At 56.1% G+C, this 21,534-nt stretch overlaps 1 protein-coding gene across 1 annotated transcript in view; it reads right to left on the bottom strand.

Moving 5' to 3' along the window:
- LOC140904662 (F-box/WD repeat-containing protein 7) overlaps nt 1-21,534 on the bottom strand; it is a 42,978-nt gene extending 21,444 nt beyond the window's left edge. Inside the window, 3 exon segments of the mRNA XM_073327106.2 lie at nt 13,252-13,419; nt 21,343-21,437; nt 21,440-21,534. Of these exon segments, the coding sequence (XP_073183207.2) occupies nt 13,252-13,419; nt 21,343-21,437; nt 21,440-21,473 (297 nt within the window). The 5' untranslated portion in view covers nt 21,474-21,534.

The raw sequence follows: 21,534 nt of genomic DNA, 5'->3' as shown, positions 1-21,534 counted from the left end.
CCAATTTTTAAAAAGGGCTCCAGAGGAGACCCTGGCAACTACAGGCCAATAAGCCTGACTTCAGTACCGGGCAAACTGGTTGAAACTATTGTAAAGAACAAAATTGTCAGACACATAGATGAACACAATTTGTTGATAAATAGTCAACATGGTTTTTGTAAAGGGAAATCATGCCTCACCAATCTACTAGAATTCTTTGAGGGGGTCAACAAGCATGCTGACAAAGGAGATCCAGTGGATCTAGTGTATTTAGATTTTCAGAAAGCCTTTGACAAGGTCCCTCACCAAAGACTCTTAAGCAAAATAAGCAGTCATGGGATAAGAGGGAAGGTTCTCTCATGGATCGGTAACTGGTTAAAAGATAGGAAACAAAGGGTAGGAATAAATGGTCAGTTTTCAGAATGGAGAGAGGTAAATAGTGGTGTCCCCCAGGGGTCTGTACTGGGCCCAGTCCTATCTCAAGATAGTTAAGTCCCGGGCAGACTGCGAAGAGTTGCAAAAGGATCTCTCAAAACTAGGTGACTGGGTAACAAAATGGCAGATGAAATTTAATGTTGATAAATGCAAAGTAATGCACACTGGAAAACGTAATCCTAACTATACATATACAATGATGGGGTCTAAATTAGCTGTTACCACTCAAGAAAGATCTTGGAGTCATTGTGGATAGTTCTCTGAAAACATCCACTCAATATGCAGCAGCAGTGAAAAAAGCGAACAGAATGTTGTGAATCATTAAGAAAGGGATAGATAATAAGACAGAAAATATCATATTGTCTCTATATAAATCCATGGTACGCCCACACCTTGAATACTGCATGCGGATGTGGTCGCCCCATCTCAAAGAAGATATATTAGAATTGGAAAAGGTTCAGAAAAGGGCAACAAAAATGATTAAGGGTATAGAACGGCTTCTGTATGAGGACAGATTAATAAGACTGGGACTTTTCAGCTTGGAAAAGAGGCGACTAAGGGGGGATATGATAAAGGTCTATAAAGTCATGAGTGGTATAGAGAAAGTAAATAAGGAAGTGTTATTTACTCCTTCTCATAATGCAAGAACAAGGGGCCACCAAATGAAATTAATAGCTGGCAGATTTAAAACAAACACAAGAAAGTATTTTTTCACGCAACGCACTGTCAACCTCTGGAACTGCTTGCCAGAGGGTGTTGTGAAGGCCAATACTATAATAGGGTTCAAAAGGCAGCTAGATAGATTCATGGAAGATAAGTGCATCAATGGCTATTAGCCAGGATGGGCAGGAATGGTGTCCCTAGCCTCTGTTTGCCAGAAGCTGGGATTGGGTAACAGGGCATGGATCACTTGACGATAACCTGTCTGTTCATTCCCGTTGGGGCACCTGCCATTGTCCACTGTCAGAGGACAAGATACTGGGCTTGATGGACCTTTCGTCTGACCCAATATGGCTGTTCTCATGTTCTTATGATGACACCAAGCTCGGAGGGATTGTAAGCACTTTGGAGAAGAGGATTAGAATTCAAAATAACATTGAGAAACTGGAGAATTGGTCTGAAACCAGCAAGATGAAATTCAATAAAGACAAGTGAAAGTACTGCACTTAGAAAGAAAAAATCAAATGCAGAACTATGGCATGGGGAAGAAATGGCTAGGTAGTAGCACTGCTGAAAAGAATCTGGCTTTACGGTGGATCACAAATTGAATATGAGTCAACAAAGTGATGCAGTTATGAAAAAGGCTAATGTTTCAGGGTGTATAACAGGAGTGTTGTACATAAGACAATGTCCCACTCTACTCAGCACTGGTGAGGCCTTGGCTGGATTACTGTGTCCAGTTCTGGGTGCCATACTTTAAGAAAGATATGACAATTGGAGACAGTTGAGAAAAGAGCAACACAAGTGATAAAAGGTTTAGAACATCTGACTTATGGAGATAGGTTAAAAAATGGGGGATGATTAGTCTTGAGACTAAGAAAAAGAACGGGGGGGAGACGAGACACAAGGGGACAGGACACACATGATAACAGTCTTCATATATGTTAAGGGCTGTTACAGAGATGATGGTGATCAGTTGTCCTCCATGTTCACTGAAGGCAGGGACATGAAGTAATGAGCTTAATCCAGGGGTGGGCAAACTATGGGCTGCATCTGGCCTGCCAGCCGTTTTAAGCTGGCCCTCGAGCTCCCGCTGGGAAGCCGAGTCTGGGGCTTGCCCTGCTCCAGCGCTCCAGCCGGCGAGCGGGGTCGGAGGCCGCTCCATGCCACCCCCGGAAGCAGCAACATGGCCCCGCTCTGACTCCTACACATAGGGGCAGCCAGCGGGCTCTGCTCTGCACACTGCCCCTGCCCCAAGTGCCGCCCCCGCAGCTCCCATTAGCCAGGGACTGCGGCCAATGGGAGCTGCGGGTGGTGCCTCCAGACGGGGCAGCATGCAGAGCAGCCTGGCTGTGCCTCCACGTAGGAGCCGGAGTGGGGACATGGCCGCTGCTTCCGGGAGCCACATGAGGTAAGCACTGCCCAGAGCCTGCACCTCTGAGCCTCTCCCTGCACCCCAACCCCTGCCCCAGCCCTGATCCCACTCCTGCCCTCCAAACCCCTTGGTCCCAGCCCAAAGCAACCTTCTGCACCCCAAACTCCTTATCCCCAGCCCCACTCCAGAGCTCCCCCGCACCCTACTCCCCCATCCCAGCCCGGAGCCCACTCCCGTACCCTGAACTCATTTCTGGCCCCATCCTGGAGCCCTCACCCCCAACCAGACCTCTCACCCCCCCTCCCACACCCCAACCCCAATTTTGTGAGCATTCCTGGCCCACCGTACAATTTCTATTCCCAGATGTGGCCCTTGGGCAAAAAAGTTTGTCCATCCCCGGCTTAATCTGTAGCAAGGGAGATGTAGGTTAGATATTAGGAAAAACTTTCTAACTATAAGGATAGGCCCTGGAATATAAGACTGGAAATAAGGCATACATTTTTTTACAGTGAGGTAATTGGAACAGGTTTCAGAGCAGCAATTTACCAAGGCTCACGGTGGATTCTCCCACCATTGACCCTTTTTAAACCGAGACAGGATGTTTTTCTAACTGATCGGCTGTGGGAATTATTTTGGGGAAGTTCTGTGGCCTGTGCTATAAAGCAGGTCAGACGAGATTCCAATGGTCCCTTCTGGCTTTAGAATCTATGAATCATGAAAAGGCTTCCAGGGGAAGATGTGGAATCCCCATCATTGGAGGTTTTTAAGAACAGCTTAGACAGACACCTGTCAGGGATGGTCTAGATATACTTGATCCTGTCAGCGGAGGTAAAAATAAGAAATTAAGCAATTTTTACCATATAATTATAAGAAATTAAGCAATTTTTCAGTAACAGTGGCTATGACACTTTTGTATTATGCCCAATTTTGTAAGCAAGTAGTTTTTAAGTGAGGTGAAACTTGGGGTGCGCAAGACAAATCAGACTCCTGACAGGGGTACAGGAGTCTGGAGAGGTTGAGAGCCACAGGACTAGACGATCACAAAGATTCCAAAGCCAGAAGGGAACAACAGAACCACTTTCTTTTTGTTCTTTTTGTTCCCGGCTTCCAATTTTTAGTTCTGTATTCAGTTCCTCTTTATCTGGCAAGACGAGGTCTAATACAGAATCCCCACAACACGTCTTTGAGTTAGGAAATTATCACGTATAAGGTTTAGATTTTCCAAAGATGTTTTAGTACTGGCAGCATGAGACCTCCAGCATATGTCACTCAAATTGAAGTTCACTGTGATCACGCAGTTTTTTTCTGATACATTATAGATTGGTGATTAAGGAGCAGGTCATCCTGTTCCATGGTGGGATGTGGTAATCTGCAGCAGAGTCCATCTCAGAGGTGGGCAAACTACGGCCCGCGGGCCACATCCAGCCCATGGGACCGTCCCGCCTGGCACTTGAGCGCCTGGCCGGGAAGGCTAAACCCCAGCCTCTCCCCTGCTGTCCCCCTGCCCTGCAACCTCAGCTCGCTGTGCAGCCAGTGCTGTGCCCAGCGGGGCTGCGAGCTCCTGCCAGGCAGTGTGGCGGTGTGTCTGGCTCCGGCTAGGCGGCACGGCTCCCAGTCCTGGTGCTCTGAGTGGCATGGTAAGGGGGTGGGGAGCGCGGGGGCTGGATAAGGGGCAGGAGGTTCCGGGGGGCAGTCAGGGGACAGGGAGAGCGGTGGGGGTTGGATAGGCATGGGAGTCCCGGGGGGGGGGCACGGTTAGGGAAAGGGGGTGCCAGGAGGGGGCAGTCAGGGGACAAGGAGCAGGGGGAGTTGGATGGGTTGGGGGTTCTAAGGAAGGCAGTCGGGGGCGGAAAGTTGGAGGGGGTGGATAGGGGGCAGAGGCCAGGCTGTCTGGGGAGGCACAGCCTTCCCTACCCGGCCCTCCATACAGTTTTGGAACACCAATATGGCCATCGGGCCAAAAAGTTTGCCCACCTCTGCACTATCTAATACCCCACCTTGTGTTTTAACTTTTGGTATATTGATACATAAGCATCCAAAAAAAACCCAAAAACCAGTTACTCACTTCTCGTAACTGTTGTTCTTCGAGATGTGTTGTTCATGTCCAGTCCAATTAGGTGTGTGCGCGCACACATGTGCATGGTAGCCGGAAGATTTTTCCCCCAGAAGCATCTGTCGGGTTGGTCTGGCCACCCCCTGGAGTCGCGCCTTCATGGCGCTCAACATAGAGCCCTCCTGACCCACCACCCCCTTACCGGCTACTCTGACAGAGGGGTAAGAGGGTGGGTATTCAAATGGAGATGAACAACACACCTCAAAGAACAACAGTTATGAGAAGGTGAGTAACCGGTTTTTTCTTCTCTGAGTGCTTGTTCACGTCCATTACAATCAGGTGACTCACAAGCCTAAGTTCAGGAGTTGGGGTTGGAGTCTTCCACTGATTGGAGCACGGCTCGTCTGAAGGCTGCATCGTCTCTGGCCTGCTGGGTAATTGCATAGTGCATGATGAAAGTGTGGATGGAGGACCATGTTGCTGCTCTACAGATTCCCTGAGTGGAAACCTGAGCCAGAAATGCTGTTGATGAAGCCTGCGCCCTGGTGGAGTGCACAGTGCTTGGGGATACGGGAACCGCCGCCAGGTTGTAGCACTTCTGGATGCAGGACGTGATCCATGGTGAAATGCACTGTGATGACACAGGCAGACCTTTCATTCTGTTCGCCACTGCCACAAATAACTGGACCAATTTTCTGAATGGCTTCGTTCTCTCGATGTAGAAGGCTAGCGCCCTGCGGACATCCACAGTGTGTAGTCTCTGCTCCCTGCTGCTGGAATGAGGCTTCGGGTAGAATACTGGGAGAAAGATGTCCTGGTTGATGTGGAACTGCGACACAACCTTTGGGAGGAAAGCAGTATGGGGCCTGAGCTGAACAGTGTCCTTACAGAACACAGTGTAGGGAGGCTCTGAGATTAGGGCCCTGAGCTCAGACATCATCCTGGCTGAGGTTATGGCCACCAGGAACGCCACCTTGTACGAGAGGTAGAGCAGTGGGCACGTGCCAAGGGCTCGAAGGACGGTCTCATGAGAGAGGCCAGGACCAGGTTGAGGTCACAGGCCAGGACAGGCTGACGGACGTGAGGGTATAGCCTGTCGAGCCCTTTTAAAAACTGACTAAATCATGGGATTAGCAAACACAGAGCGGGCCCTCCTGGCTCACATAAGTAATGAAGGAACTGCTCAGCCGCTTGCTGATGCAAGAGCAAGGGGAAGTCCCAGCTACCGTCACTGACGGGAAGAAGGAACTGAGGAGGTAGTGGGTCGGCAGGGCTCTCTATTGAGTGCCATGAAGGCACGACTCCAGGGTGCGCCAAGGCCAACCCATGAACGCTGCTAAGGGAAAAATTCTCCGGCTACCATGAACGCAGCACGCACACACCTTATTGGAATGGACATGAATAAGCACTCGAAGAACCACCATTTTCTTCCAAGTCATCAGTGACTTGGAAACAGGTAATGACATCTCTGGGACTGCTGCGATCATTTAATCTGACTTCCTGTACGACACAGGGTATAGGCCATTGGACTTCCTTGAATTAAGTCCCTGTTTGAACTACAGCAGATCTCAACCAATTTTGATTTAACAATTGCCAGTGCTGGAGAATCCACCATATCCCTGGGTAAACTGCTCCAATGGTTAAATTACCCTCAGTGTTAAAAATCTGCATCCCATTTCTATTCTGAATTTGTCTGGCTTCAACTTCTAGGCATTAGATCTTGTTATACCTTTGTGTCCTAGACTGAAGAGCCCTCTATTATAAAGTTTTGGTGTTTATTAACTATGATCAAGTCATCCCAACATGGAGCCGCAAGATCGCTGCTACACCCCCAGCTTCTAGGAAGAAGCCCTCCCATGTGCCAGACCCAAGGGGTCTCACTCTCTCTTCAGGGCAGGCCAGGTGGCATCACTGCCTCCTGAGACTGGACCTCTGGGACTTCCCGCTTCACGCCGTGAGCTCTGTTCAGCCAGTCCCACCGAGACAGACTCCTGCCAGAGAATGTGCATTCTGCAGGGTCAGTGCACGGCACTAGTATTGGCAGTGCCACTCAAGCCGCGTTTTCAGAACAGTTGAGTTTATTAGCCATCTGGCACACAGCACAGGAAGCCCTTAGGTCAGCACAGAGAAGTACAAAACACAGACGATCCTGGTCAGTCCAGAGCCCAGCCAAGCCGTAGTGACTCCAGTTCCTGCTCAGTCTGACCTCCTTGATCAGTTCCCAGGTGAGAGAGCTCCCAGCCTTCTTCCAGAGCTCACACTTACTCCCCACCTCACACTGCCCAGTCTTTTGTTCTCAAGCTGGGGCCCTTGCTCAGCACCTCTGCTGAGAGGCAGGGAAATCCAGGAGTCACTGGCGCTTACATTGTCTCTCTGGCCTCTTTTTGCTCTGGTCTGGTTTTAACTAGGTCCTTAATGACACTGAGTTCCACCTAGAGAGAGAGGTGAAACACACACTCCTGTCTCTTAGTCTGTCCTGAGAGCAAACTTAATCCCTTCCCCCCAACCACTGGGTAACCATGCAACATACAGGGGAAACTGAGGCACACACAGGACTCATAAAAACACTACAGAAAATTCCCATTTTCTCACAACCCCTTAACCTGCTGTTTATCAAGCCAAACAGACTGAGATCCTGAGCGCTCTCTCTAGAAGACAGAATTTCCAATCCAGCAGTAATTCTAATGGCTCTTCTTGAATTGTGGACAGCAGAACCGGAAACAATATTTGAGTGGCAGTCGCACCAGTGCCAGATGCAGGTTACAGAACATCTTCCTCCTACACGGGATTCTTCTGTTTCTACATCCAAGGAGCACATGTTAGGATACAGATATTCAGGTCTGTCTGTAAAGGCTTAGACTCTAAGAATTTAGGTGTATTCTTATCACTTGGCTAGTTATAGAGGTATAAAAGAAAGAATCAAAATCACTGTCTGACTGTATAAGGCCTTTTCTCACTGTGACAGTCTGAGGCCTGTTCTTAGGCTGAGATCTCTGGCTAAGCAACAGATGCAGCCATAAGCTGGGAAGTGTAGGGTCACCTCCTCACATTCCAACCTAGTCACATTGAAATAAGGTGCTATTGGGCTGTTAGGAATACAATCCTGTCCTGATAATGCCTATCACCTCCAGAGAAAGAGAAGTGCCTAGAAGATGTAAAAGGAAACTTAGTTTGATAGCATCCTGTCTGGCAAGAACTCACTTATCAATAGCTGGGATGTGAAATCCTCACTTCTGTATTGTTTTGTCATTATAGTTCCCACTTTGCTATTGTTTGTCTGTATAATCTCTGTCTGGTTTTGTGATTGTTCTTGTCTGCTGTATAATTAATTTTGCTGGGTGTAAACTAATTAAGGTGGTGGGATATAATTGGTTAAATAATCATGTTACAATATGTTAGGATTAAGAAAAGGAGTACTTGTGGCACCTTAGAGACATCTGATGAAGTGAGCTGTAGCTCACGAAAGCTCATGCTCAAATAAATTGGTTAGTCTCTAAGGTGCCACAAGTACTCCTTTTCTTTTTGCGAATACAGACTAACACAGCTGTTACTCTGAAATATGTTAGGATTGATTAGTTAAATTTCAGGAAAATGATTGGTTAACGTACAGCTAAGCAGAACTCAAGTTTTACTATATAGTCTAACGAATTTATTTGAGCATAAGCTTTCGTGAGCTACAGCTCACTTCATCAGATGCAGTATCCGATGAAGTGAGCTGTAGCTCACGAAAGCTTATGCTCAAATAAATTGGTTAGTCTCTAAGGTGCCACAAGTACTCCTTTTCTTTTTGCGAATACAGACTAACACGGCTGTTACTCTGAAACCTGTCACTATATAGTCTGCAGTCAATCAGGAAGTGGGGGGGGTGTGGGTGGGAAATGGGAACAGGGGTGGGGAAATTGGAATCATGTTTTGCTAAAGGGGGAAATGGGAACAGGGAATGGGAGTAAGAAAGTTGGAATCATGTTTGGCTAAGGGCAGGAATGGGAACAGGGACACAGGTGTAAGGCTCTGTGGTGAGTTGGGAAGGGGGACACTAAGGAAGGAAACTGGAATCATCCTTGCTGGAAGTTCACCCCAATAAACATCAAATTGTTTCACCTTTGGACTTTGGGTATTGTTGCTCTCTGTTCATGCGAGAAGGACCAGGGAAGTAAGTGGGTGAAGGAATAAGCCCCCTAACAGCACATCAGCCCTTTTGGCCACAGCATTGCAACTGGAGCTCATGCTCAGCTGATCCACCACGTGGGATCAGTTCCAGGTCCGGTTCTGTCCAGTGTCTCCACCAATAATTTAGCTAATGGCATAGAGAGTACACTTATAAAGTTTGCGGACGATACCAAGCTGAGAGGGGTTACCAAGGCTTTGGAGGACAGGGTTTAAATTCAAAATGATCTGGACAAACTGGAGAAATGGTCTGAAGTAAATAGGATGAAATTCAATAAGGACAAATGCAAAATACTCCATTTAGGAAGGAACAATCAGTTGCACACATACAGAATGGGACATGACTGCCTAGGAAGGAGTACTGCAGAAAGGGATTTGGGGGTCATAGTGGATCACTAGCTAAACAGTGTAACGCTGTTGCAAATAAAAACAAACATCATTCTGGGATATTGTGATGAAGTGGGAATGTTCTTAACTTTTTCTCGGAATACTGTGTGTGTGCCTCAGTTTCCTCTAGGCAGTTCTTAAGTATCTAGGTGGGAGGATAAGGGGGTGTGATTGTTGCAGAACCCTAGAGGGCCAGTGGGATGGTGTCTGCAAAGAGCATGGCCGATGCCCTGTCTCCTGGCAACTGATGGCCTGGGGCCCTCCCCTGCAAAGGTGGCAACTGAAGGGGTTGGAGAACAAAGATATCAGGTGGCCTCCTGGCTTGGGAAAGGGACAAAAGAAAGGAGGGGCTGGAGAGTTTCAGTTTGGAGCTGCTGGGAAAATGGAGGGAGGCCCAGATGGGTCTCTGGCCTCCCTCCCGCCAAGATGGACCTGACTGAGCAGTCCTGTTCTCTGTACCTACAAGCTCTGTTTTAGACCATGTTCCTGTCGTCTAATGAACCGTCTGTTTTACTGGCCGGCTGAGAGTCATGTCTGACTGCGGAGTTGGGGGGCAGGACCCTCTAGCTTCTCCAGGAGCCCCGCCTGAGCGGACTTACTGTGGGAAGCGCACGGAGGGGCAGAGGATGCTGAATGCTCCAAGGTCAGACCCAGGAAGGTGGAAGCCATGTGAGCTTCTTGCCCTGGAGACAGTCTGCTCAGAGAGAGGAGGCTCCCCCAGAGTCCTGCCTGGCTTCGTATGGAGTAGTTCCAGAGCACGGCCCGGAGACCCCGTGACAGATATATTAGCAGGAGTGTTGTAAGCAAGACACAAAAAGTAATTCTTCTGCTCTACTCTGCGTTGATTAGGCCTTAACTGGAGTATTGTGTCCAGTTCTGGGAGCCAAATTTCAGGAAAGATGTGGACAAATTGGAGAAAGTCCAGAGAAAAGCAACAAAAATGATCAAAGGTCTAGAAAACATGACCTATGAGGGAAGATGAAAAAATTGGGTTTGTTTGGTCTGCAGAAGAGAAGACTGAGAAGGGACGGGATAACAGTTTTCAAGTACATAAAAGGTTGTTACAAGGAGGAAGGAGAAAAATTGTTCTTCTTAACAGCTCAGGATAGGACAAGAAGCAATGGGCTTAAATTGCAGCAAAGGATGTTTAGTTTGGACATTAGGAAAAACTTCCTAACTGTCAGGGTGGTTAAGCACTGGAATAAATTACCTCTGGAGGTTGTGCAATCTCTACCATGGGAGATTTTTAAGAACAGGTTAGACAAACACCTGTCAAGGAGGATCTAGATCAGGGGCGTGCAAACTTTTTGGCCTGAGGGCCACACTGGGTTTCCGAAGTTGTATGGAGAGCTGGTTAAAGGAGGCTGTCCACACCCCCGCCCCCTGAGCACCACCCCAAACTCCCCTGCCCTCTCTCCAACCCCCCTGCTCCTTGCCCCCTTACTGCGCTGCCTGGAGCACTGGTGGTCAGCCACACCACTGCGCAGCACAGAGCACCGGGTCAGGCCGTGGCTCTGCAAGAGCCCTGCCACCCAGAGCATTGTGCCGGCGGCACAGTGAGCTGAGGCTGCAGGGGAGGGGGAACAGCAGGGGAGGGGCCAGGGGCTAGCCTACTGGGCCAGGAGCTCAGGGACCAGGTAGGAGGGTCCCGCGGGCTGTAGTTTGCCCACCTCTGGTCTAGATAATACTTGGTCCTGCCATGATTGCAAGTGACTGGACCAGATGGCCTCTCACAGTCCCTTCCAATCCTACCATTCAATATTTCCATGTCCCCCCCAACTTTTTCTCAGAGTCACGGCTAGTATCCTATCTTGTGCTTTATCTATTAGGACATTGATCCATGAGCATTTAAGATCATTTTCTTTCTAGCTGTTAATGATTTGGGAACAGGCAATGCCATTTTTGACATTAAGTGCCACCCTGCCCTCTCTTTATTGGTCCCATTGATTTTGATATCCCACCAAGTTGCTGTAACACTAACTAGATCCAATTTACGCTCAGGAATGACCAATTCCAATTCTTTTTACTTGTTCCCAGGCTCCCAATATTGGCATATAGGCAATTCAATCCTTTCTTCTCTTCGCATCCTTTGTTCTCCACATTATCATCTGCCGAGTGGTCAGATCTTCCCTCTTTTTACCCGCCCCCCCTGCTGGTATTGGTTTAAAACCCTCCGGACTCCCCAAAAGAAGCAGTCTGAAACTCTCTTTGTGGGCACACTGGATTTTCTTGCAGGTTGGGCTGGGCAGCCATCCACAGGTGTGCCCTGTACACCTCACCATTCCTGTCACCAAGCTAGACTCTCACAGATCTCTTATGAGTATGCATCCGATGAAGTGAGCTGTAGCTCACGAAAGCTTATGCTCAAATAAATAAACAGCAACTAACACGGCTGTTACTCTGAAACAGATCTCTTAAACAGTAATCATGCTGAGGACTTGCTATCGGAATTCCTCCTTGTCCTCTTCTCTCCGGCGGTCACAGCCCGTCCACCTCATCTGCCTCCGCCTGTGCAGAACACCACCCTGACCTCTTGCCTCAAGTGAATAGATTATTTAATGGTCCCTTCTGGACTTGAATCTATGAATCTGCCCTTACTCCCCTCATTCTCAGTGAAGATACTATGGCAGCCCCCCCCAGCCTGCCTGGCATGCTCTGCTGTCTGGCTGCCATCTCCCGGCTCAGTGCAGGCTCCTCCATGTGAAGACCGGGCAGACTGTGGGATGGCAGAGAGGCCTTTCCTACTGCCCCACGCTCTGACAGAGACCGACCATGGAAGGGGCATAGGTGCTCCGAGCCCATCACCCTGCTCCTCACTTCGGCGGCTGGAGGGTGAAGGGGCTACAGCTCAGGACCCCACTGTACAAGGAGGGCAGGCTGCGGGGCTCCTGCATGCAATGGGGCTCAAAGAGCTGTGCCTGCACAGGGAGAGGGAGGGGCACAGGACATGAAGACCAGGCTTCCTCAGCCCCCTTCTCTCATATGCTGCCTCCAGAGAAAGGCCACACCTGCCAAGGTGGGTCGAGGAAGGGGAGCCATTGCTGAACCCCGAACACTGCCTGCTGGCTCTGGGGTAAAGGAGTGCTTAGCACAGCAACCAGGGACTGCCCTCTCTTCCCACTGGGCATCAGGAGCAGGCTGCAGGAGACATTGCCCCAGGGACCTCCCAGAGCGAAGTGGTAGGGGATGCCAGCTGGGGTGCAGACACTCTGTGAGCTGCTCCGAGCGGCAGCGGGATGGCTCCAGCCCGGACGGCCCAGCCTGCCCTCCCCGTGCAGGGCAAACAGAAAGGGCTGTTTCTGCTCTGGGGAAGCGTTTCCTCGGCCTCTGCCGGGGAGTGATGCCTGGATAAGGGAGCACTGGGGAGTGACTGCAGGGTTGAGACGCAGAGTCTGCTCCAGGCCTGAGCAGGCTGCTGCCCAGAGCTGGCACGCCTGCCCCTGTGCACTAGCCTGGGCGGGGTCTGGTCTGGGCAACAACCTCAGGAAGCCAGGGCATAGCTGCTCTCGGGCCAGTACAGCAGTGCCAGGTCTTGGGGCCAGAAGCGCTCTCTGTGGCCAGAGCACAGCCCTGGTCGGGGACTCTGGGGCGGAGCAGGCTGCCATGGATCACCCTCGCCAGAGGCAGAGCACTCACAGGAGCCAGCCCTTGAGCTCTGGTGCCAAGGGGTGTGGCTCAGCCCCCCCCCCCCCCCCCAGCAATGCCAGCGCCATGCTCTCTTTGGGGCGCCACACCAGAGAGGAAGGTAACGTCCCTGGCAGGCTACCAGGGATGTTACAGATGGATCAGTAGTCTCAGCAACTTTCAGTGCCTCCCCCACCCAGGAGGCTAAGACAGAGAATCACAGAATCATAGAATCTCAGGGTTGGAAAGGATCTCAGGAGATCATCTCGTCCAACCCCCCGCTCAAAGCAGGACCAATCCCCAATTTTTGCCCCAGATCCCTAAATGGCCCCCTCAAGGACTGAACTCACAACCCTGGGTTTAGCAGGCCAAAGCTCAAACCACTGAGCTATCCCTCCCCGCATTAAAATGATGAAAAAGATTCTGTGCAAATGAAACTCCCATGGGTACCTGCCTCCCTTCACAATAATGGCTGGACTCCTCCGACTCGGAGAGCCAGACACCCTCCCCCAACTGGGCACCCACTGGGCACCCCCGCAGCAGAGGCAGAGCATGGCCCGCGGCTCCCTACCTGAGGCGCGGGGGCACTGTGCCCCTGTTGGCTGGGGCTCCCACCAGGAGCCTCCTCGCTGCTTGGCCTCCTCCTGCAGGTCATGCGCTGGCTGTTCAGCTCCAGGATCCGGGTGGTGATGCCCTTGACGTGCAGCAGGTCATCCAGTGAGTTGAAGCCCTTCAGCTCCTGCCAGGGAACAAGCAGGACTCAGCTTGGCGTCGGGCCGAGCTTGGGCAGCCCCACACCAGAGCTTACCTGGAGCCCCCCCTTCTCCCCAGGGCTCTCTGTGCCCTCCCAGGAAGATACTTCCCAACTGGAGCCCTCTCTCTGCAGGGTGCTCACCCGAGATTCCCCTGCAGTCACCCCGATTACCCCCAGCCAGCACAGCTCAGCTCACACCTGGTCATCCGTGGGCCCTGCTGCCCAGCTGCCCTCCCGCAGATCCAGGACCCTATGCCCACGCCACACATGCTTCTCCCCTCACGCCCTCCCTGGCCCTCACAATGCCTAGGTGAGCCCAACTGCATGCTCCTCTGGGGGAGGCGCCCTGAGCTGGGACTGTGGCGGGGATGGGGGCAGAGGAGGGGCTGAAACACCTGGGAAGAGGAATTTTGTCTCTCTACCTGACAAGCCCCTGACCCAGCCCCAGATCTTCTGCCCCACGTTTCTTTGCCCCCTTACCCCTCCCACTCCTGGGAACAGGAACCAACCTCCCAAAGGGGAGTGGAAAAAACCCCCGGGGCTGGGGCCCACACTGCGCCCTCCTGGGTACAAGCACACTTCTCCAGGTTTCCAAACAGGATCCAGCAGCAGAGAGGCCTAGACAGGGAGCTGAGGAGAGGGGATCCTCTAGGGGTCTGGGGGAGAAGGTGTCTACTTCACAGATAGACAGGGACTTGCCCTGGGGAGGGGACACCCTCCCAGGATACAGGGGGAAGCTCCCTGCCGGCTCGTCTCTAGGCAGCTGGTGGCTGGCAGATGCCGTCCAGGTGCCCAGACAGGGCAGTTTGGAATCCAAGCATCTGTGACACCTACCACACCCACAATCTCTCACAAATCCCACACCCCACCCCACCCCAGTCCCTCAGGCTCAAGCGCCTTTGCTAGGAAACTGAGGGAGACAGGCCCAGGCTCTGACCCCAGGGCACACCCGGGCCTCGCACAAACCCTCACGTCTGGCTCTCTGTGGGCTGGATGGCATGCCAGGAACACAGGTCTCATGGAACCAGGACTGGGGCCACACTGCATGCTGGGGGCCCCGCTCCCTGCACACCATGCCATGGCCCTGCACCTGGCTGCACAGTCGGCTAGGCCTATGGTCTCTGTGGAGAGGGCGCTGAGGGAGCAGGAGGCTGCTGCCCAGAACCTACCAGGGTCCCCATACTGCCCACCTTCCCCACCAAGTGTCTGCAGGCAGGACAAACAGACTGATAGAGGGGGACTACAGGCCCCCGAGTCCTTCGTGGTACTCAATACCCTGAAAACGAGAGCACCATCTGCCTGATGGCACCATGGTGAGGAGCATGCCGCAAATTCCTTGTTCTGGTGTCACCAGGGTAGAAGGATCCATGGCCTGCATGGTCCCTTCCCTCCTCTTCTCCCCCTCACCCCTGGCACAGAGTCAGGGGGCACAGCCCAATAGCCAGCACAAGCTAGGCTGGATGGCTTGCACTGAAGAGAATCTGCCTTCAAGACTGGCTCTGACAGGAAGGAGCAGGGACTAGGCCAGAGGCTCCGTATGCTGACAGCCAGGCAAGCCCCCTCCATGGTAATCTATGCAGGCATCCTCCCATGCACATTGCCTGTCCCAGGGCCCCTCAGCCACAGCAAATGGAGCCAGAGCTGCATGCCATGTGAGGCCCTGCCAGCCAGGGTGCACAGCCTGGCCCAGCACTGCCGCCGCACTGACAGCCCTGCTCAGCCTCCCCCACCCAGAGAGGGAGTGCAAGGACCTACTGAGCAGCGCTGGCTCACCAGCTGCAGACAGTGTCCTCTGCACTGCTCACCCACTGTGCCCTGGCCTGCAGGGACTTCCCACCTCTGAGGCCACTGGCCAGGTGAGCTGTGCTAAGAGAGGTCCCCCGCTGACCCCTCAGACAGCAGCCCAGACTCTGATGTTCAGTGCCAAATACCACCGGTCATTGGTGCTGCCACCCCCTGGTGCCCCATGCTCTAGGGCAGAGGTGGGCAAACTACGGCCCGCGGGACCCTCCTGCCTGGCCCCTGAGCTCCTGGCCCGGGAGGCTAGCCCCCGGCCCCTCCCCTGCAGCCTCAGCTCACTGCGCCACCGGCGCAGTGCTCTGGGTGACAGGGCTCTTGCAGAGCCGCAGCCTGACGCGGGGCTCTGTGCTGCGCGCTGGTGTGACTGGCTCCAGCCGGGCGGCGCGGCTGCCTGTCCTGGTGCTCTGTGCTGCGCGGCGGTGTGACTGGCTCCAGCCGGGCGGTGCGGCTGCCTGTCCTGGTGCTCTGTGCTGTGCGGCGGTGTGACTGGCTCCAGCCGGGCGGAGCGGCTGCCTGTCCTGGTGCTCTGTGCTGCGCGGTGGTGTGGCTGGCTCCAGCCGGGTGGCGCGGCTGCCTGTCCTGGTGCTCTGTGCTGCGCGGTGGTGTGACTGGCTCCAGCGGGGCGGCTGCCTGTCCTGGTGCTCTGTGCTGTGCGGTGGTGTGACTGGCTCCAGCAGGGCGGCTGCCTGTCCTGGTGCTCTGTGCTGCGCGGTGGTGTGACTGGCTCCAGCGGGGCGGCTGCCTGTCCTGGTGCTCTGTGCTGTGCGGTGGTGTGACTGGCTCCAGCCGGGTGGCGCGGCTGCCTGTCCTGGTGCTCTGGGCGGTGCGGTGGTGTGACTGGCTCCAGCCGGGCGGCGCGGCTGCCTGTCCTGGTGCTCTGTGCTGCGCGGTGGTGTGACTGGCTCCAGCGGGGCGGCTGCCTGTCCTGGTGCTCTGTGCTGTGCGGTGGTGTGACTGGCTCCAGCCGGGTGGCGCGGCTGCCTGTCCTGGTGCTCTGTGCTGCGCAGTGGTGTGACTGGCTCCAGCGGGGCGGTGCGACTGCCTGTCCTGGTGCTCGGGGCGGTGCGGTGGTGTGACTGGCTCCAGCCGGGCGGCGCGGCTGCCTGTCCTGGTGCTCTGTGCTGCGCAGTGGTGTGACTGGCTCCAGCGGGGCGGTGCGACTGCCTGTCCTGGTGCTCGGGGCGGTGCGGTGGTGTGACTGGCTCCAGCCGGGCGGCGCGGCTGCCTGTCCTGGTGCTCTGTGCTGCGCAGTGGTGTGACTGGCTCCAGCGGGGCGGCGCGGCTGCCTGTCCTGGTGCTCTGTGCTGCGCGGTGGTGTGACTGGCTCCAGCCGGGCGGCGCGGCTGCCTGTCCTGGTGCTCTGGGCGGTGCGGTGGTGTGACTGGCTCCAGCCGGGCGGCGCGGCTGCCTGTCCTGGTGCTCTGTGCTGCGCAGTGGTGTGACTGGCTCCAGCGGGGCGGTGCGACTGCCTGTCCTGGTGCTCGGGGCGGTGCGGTGGTGTGACTGGCTCCAGCCGGGCGGCGCGGCTGCCTGTCCTGGTGCTCTGTGCTGCGCAGTGGTGTGACTGGCTCCAGCGGGGCGGCGCGGCTGCCTGTCCTGGTGCTCGGGGCGGTGCGGTGGTGTGACTGGCTCCAGCCGGGCGGCGCGGCTGCCTGTCCTGGTGCTCTGTGCTGCGCAGTGGTGTGACTGGCTCCAGCGGGGCGGCGCGGCTGCCTGTCCTGGTGCTCGGGGCGGTGCGGTGGTGTGACTGGCTCCAGCCGGGCGGCGCGGCTGCCTGTCCTGGTGCTCTGTGCTGCGCAGTGGTGTGACTGGCTCCAGCGGGGCGGTGCGACTGCCTGTCCTGGTGCTCGGGGCGGTGCGGTGGTGTGACTGGCTCCAGCCGGGCGGCGCGGCTGCCTGTCCTGGTGCTCTGTGCTGCGCAGTGGTGTGACTGGCTCCAGCGGGGCGGCGCGGCTGCCTGTCCTGGTGCTCTGGGCAGCGCGGCTGTAGCCCCGCCAGCCACCAATGCTCCAAGCAGTGCGGTAAGGGGGCAGGGAGCGGGGGGGTTGAATAGAGGGCAGGGAAGTTTGGGGTTGTGCTCAGGGGGCCGGGGTGCGGACAGCCTCCCCTAACTGGCCCTCCATACGATTTCAGAAACCCGATGTAGCCCTCAGGCCAAAAACTTTGCCTGCCCCTGCTCTAGGGTACCAAGAGCGGAGATCTGGGGTCGGGAGGGACTGAAACAGGAAGGGTCCCTGCTAGAGGGACAATAAAGCCTGGCTCTTTGACACTTCTTACAGGTGAGAGACATCAGCTGGAGTCTCCTAGTAGCACGGTCTGTCCCCACAAGAGTGGCTGGCCAGGATTCACCCAGGGGCCCATCCAGCCCAGCCTCCTGCCTCCGTTGGGGCCAGACCCTACTGCTTCCAAGACAGGAGTGCAGCCATGGGAAGTTCTGAAATAGCACGCCCCTTGAGGAGCTCTCCACCCACGTAACAGAGGTTAAAGCTCCTATGCTTTCAGCGACAGTTTGTTACACTGTGAACAATCATTTCCTTAACTCAGTTCTCACGTGCCTACAGGGTCTTTGATCCCTGCACCATACAGCGGGCCTCCGACAGCACCCAGGAATGAACCCCTCTTGCCATTCTGGGGGACCACGCCACAGCATTAGCCTTACCCTCAGGCTCATTCCTTCTAAGCTCAGTTTCTTTTTAAACACACACAGCAGGCTGCAAAGAGAGGCCCAGGCACTCCAGGGAGGGTCAGTGGTAACGCTGCCCATGCAGCCAGAATTGCACCTGGTCACACATGGCCCCAGCTCCGCTCCCCGGCACACGTGCAGCCTAACGACAGGACTGCACACTGATTTCAACGGGACCCCACCTCTCTGTGGCCAGACTCTATTTGCAGCGATGGCAGCATAAGCCCATAGTAGCTCTGGGGAGGCCATGGAGCGGTCCCATGCGTGTGCAGGCTGGGCCCAGCCAAGGAGGCAGGGGCCCATGTGCAGCAGGGCCAATCCCAGTCAGGCACTGAAAGCCACCCTGGAAGGAGAGGTGAGAACTCTACTGAGCACCTGGCAATTTCTGGCAGAGCAGGCAGGGGCACCAGCAGCCTTCCCACTATCATCAGCTACTTATATATACGCTCTCCCCACAGCCAAACCACCACACTTGCCCCCAAGGGACGCCAGCCTCCCACCCCCTCCAGGAAGTCAAACCCCAAACAGAGCCTTCCCCACCCTGCTGGGGACATCAAACCCCACAGGGCAGCCCTGCTCACTCGCCTCCAATGACAACTTCCCCACCTGTCCCGTCCGTCCCGCTGCTCCCAACCTCAGCAGTCAGTATCATCCTTCAATCTCATTGGCTCCCCCATCCCACAAATACTCAGCCCCCCTCCCCAGCCTACCCACCCACCTCCCTTGCTGCTCTCTCCTGTGCATTCTCCACATCCTGCACATCAGACTCAAGTCCCAGCACAGCCCACCTCCAGCCTGCCCTCTGACTTTCAGAAGGGCCATGTAGCCACAGTGACTGTGGGAGGAAGAGAGGCAGAGCAGGCCTTCCACAGCTCCCAGGGAATGGCCGAACAAGGGGCTGGACGAGATGACCTCTTGAGGTCAATCCTGCCCTACATTTCTGGGAGTCTCTGAGATGGGGATGAGCATGCAGCAGGGAGGGGAGCCTGAGGTTGCACAAGAAAGTTTAACCAGTTGCACTGGTGTAGTTGATCTAGGTACACCAGTATAAACACCCATGGGGACACTCTTACTCCAGTACAAAGGTGGCTTTATTCGGTTTACCTTGAACCACTTCTCAAGCGACAAAATCAGTGTTGAAAACAGGCTCTCTTATACTAGAACAAGAGTGTCTACGCAGGGGGTTAGACCGGTAGAACTAGAGTAGTTTAAACCTGCACCTGAGCTCATATCCAAATTGTGCCATAGAATCCTTATGGATAGTGATTCCATGCTCGACTAATAAGATGACAGAAGCCCACTGCAGTTCAGAAAGGGGAACTACACGACACTGAGGAAGTTAATGAAACGGAAATTAAAAGGTCCAGCGCCAAAAGTGAAATCCCTGCAAGCTGCATGGAAACTTTTTAAAGACACCATAACAGAGGCTCAACTTAAATGTATACCCCAAATTAAAAACCATAGAAAGAGAACAACAGAAGTGTCACCACAAAGTAAAAGAAGCAGTGAGAGGCAAAAAAGCATCCTTTAAAAAGTGGAAGTTAAATCCTTGTGAGGAAAATAGAAAGGAGCATAAACTCTGGCAAGTGAAATATAAAAATATAATTAGGAAGGCCAAAAAAGAATTTGAAGAACACCTAGCTAAAGACTCAAAAAGTAACAGCAAACAATTTTTATGTCCATCAGAAGCAGGAAGCTGCTCAACAACCACTGAGGCCACCGGAGGATGGAGATGCTCAAGGGCCGTAACTAAGGCGACGGGTTTGTCGCAGGTACTTTTAGTACAAGTCATGGACAGGTCACGGCAGAAAACAAAAATGTAGGACTGCGACCTGTCCATGACTTGTGCTATATACCCCGCACAGCCCCCCTCCCGCCCCCGGGCCCCCCCGCAGAACCCCCCCCTCCCCACGCCGCCCCGCACAGCTCCCCTCCCCACGGCCCAGGACGCCGCACAGGCCCCCCTCCGTCCCCCGGTATCCCCCCTGCACAGCCCCCTCTCTCCACTCCCCGGGCCCCCGCACAGCCCCCCTCTGCCCCCGGGCCCCCGCACAGCCCCCCCTCCCCACGGCCCGGGACGCCGCACAGCCCCCCTCTGCCCCCGGGCCCCCGCACAGCCCCCCTCCCCACGGCCCGGAACGCCGCATAGCCCCCCTTCGTCCCCCGGTATCCCCTGCACAGCCCCCTCTCTCCACTCCCCGGGCCCCCGCACAGCCCCTCTGCCCCCGGGCCCCCGCACAGCCCCCCGCCCCACGGCCCGGGACGCCGCACAGCCCCCCTCCGTCCCCCGGTATCCCCTGCACAGCCCCCTCTCTCCCACTCCCGGGACGCCGCACAGCCCCCCTTCGTCCCCGGTATCCCCCTGCACAGCCCCCTCTCTCCACTCCCGGCCCGCCCCGCACAGGCCCCCTCTGCCCCCTGGGCCGCCCGCACAGCCCCCCTCCCCACGGCCCGGGACGCCGCACAGCCCCCCTCTGCCCCGGGCCCCCGCACAGCCCCCCTCCCACGGCCCGGAACGCCGCATAGCCCCCCCTTCGTCCCCCGGTATCCCCCTGCACAGCCCCCTCTCTCCACTCCCCGGCCCCCGCACAGCCCCCTCTGCCCCCGGGCCCCCGCACAGCCCCCCTCCCCACGGCCCGGAACGCCGCACAGCCCCCCTTCGTCCCCCGGTATCCCCCTGCACAGCCCCTCTCTCCACTCCCCGGGCCCCCGCACAGCCCCCTCTGCCCCCGGGCCCCCGCACAGCCCCCCTCCCCACGGCCCGGGACGCCGCACAGCCCCCCTCCGTCCCCCGGTATCCCCTGCACAGCCCCTCTCTCCACTCCCCGGGACGCCGCACAGCCCCCCTTCGTCCCCCGGTATCCCCCTGCACAGCCCCTCTCTCCACTCCCCGGGCCCCCGCACAGCCCCCCTCTGCCCCCGGGCCCCCGCACAGCCCCCCCCCTCTCCCCACGCCGGGGACGCCGCACAGCCCCCCTCTGCCCCCGGGCCCCCGCACAGCCCCCCTCTGCGCCCCCGCACAGCCCCCCCTCCCCACGGCCCGGGACGCCGCACAGCCCCCCCCAAACCCCGGGCCCCCCCGCACAGCCCCCCCCTCCCACGGCCCGGTACCCCCCCCACGGCCCCCCCCACACCCCGGGCCCCCGCACAGCCCCCCTCTGCCCCCCGCACAGCCCCCCCCTCCCCACTCCCCGCGGGAGCCCCGCACAGAGCCCCCCTCCCCACGGCTCCCCCCAACACCCCGGGCCCACCGCACAGCCCCCCTCTGCCCCCCGCACAGCCCCCCCCTCCCCACGGCCCGTACCCCCACCACAGCCCCCCTCTGCCCCGGGCCCGCCCCCACAGCCCCCCCCTCCCCACGGCCCGGGCCCCCCCGCACAGCCCCCCCTCCCCACGGCCGGGCCCCCCCGCACAGCCCCCCCCACCTCTCTCTTGCGCACGATGCCCCCGGGCCCGGCGCGGCCGATGCCGCTCAGCGCCCCCTCCAGCTCGGACACCCCGGCGCGGTTGATGTCCAGCTTCCCCCGCCGGGGCCCGGGCCCCCCGGACCCGACATCGCGGGGCAGGAAACACCGCGGCCCCGCAGGGCCCGTCCGCACTGCGCACGCGCCCGAGGC

The sequence above is a fragment of the Lepidochelys kempii genome, chromosome 1 (genome assembly GCF_965140285.1).
Source record: "Lepidochelys kempii isolate rLepKem1 chromosome 1, rLepKem1.hap1, whole genome shotgun sequence".
NCBI lineage: Eukaryota > Metazoa > Chordata > Testudines > Cheloniidae > Lepidochelys > Lepidochelys kempii.
Note: the sequence above shows the minus strand (reverse complement) of the source record. Positions and strands in the feature narration are given on the sequence as shown.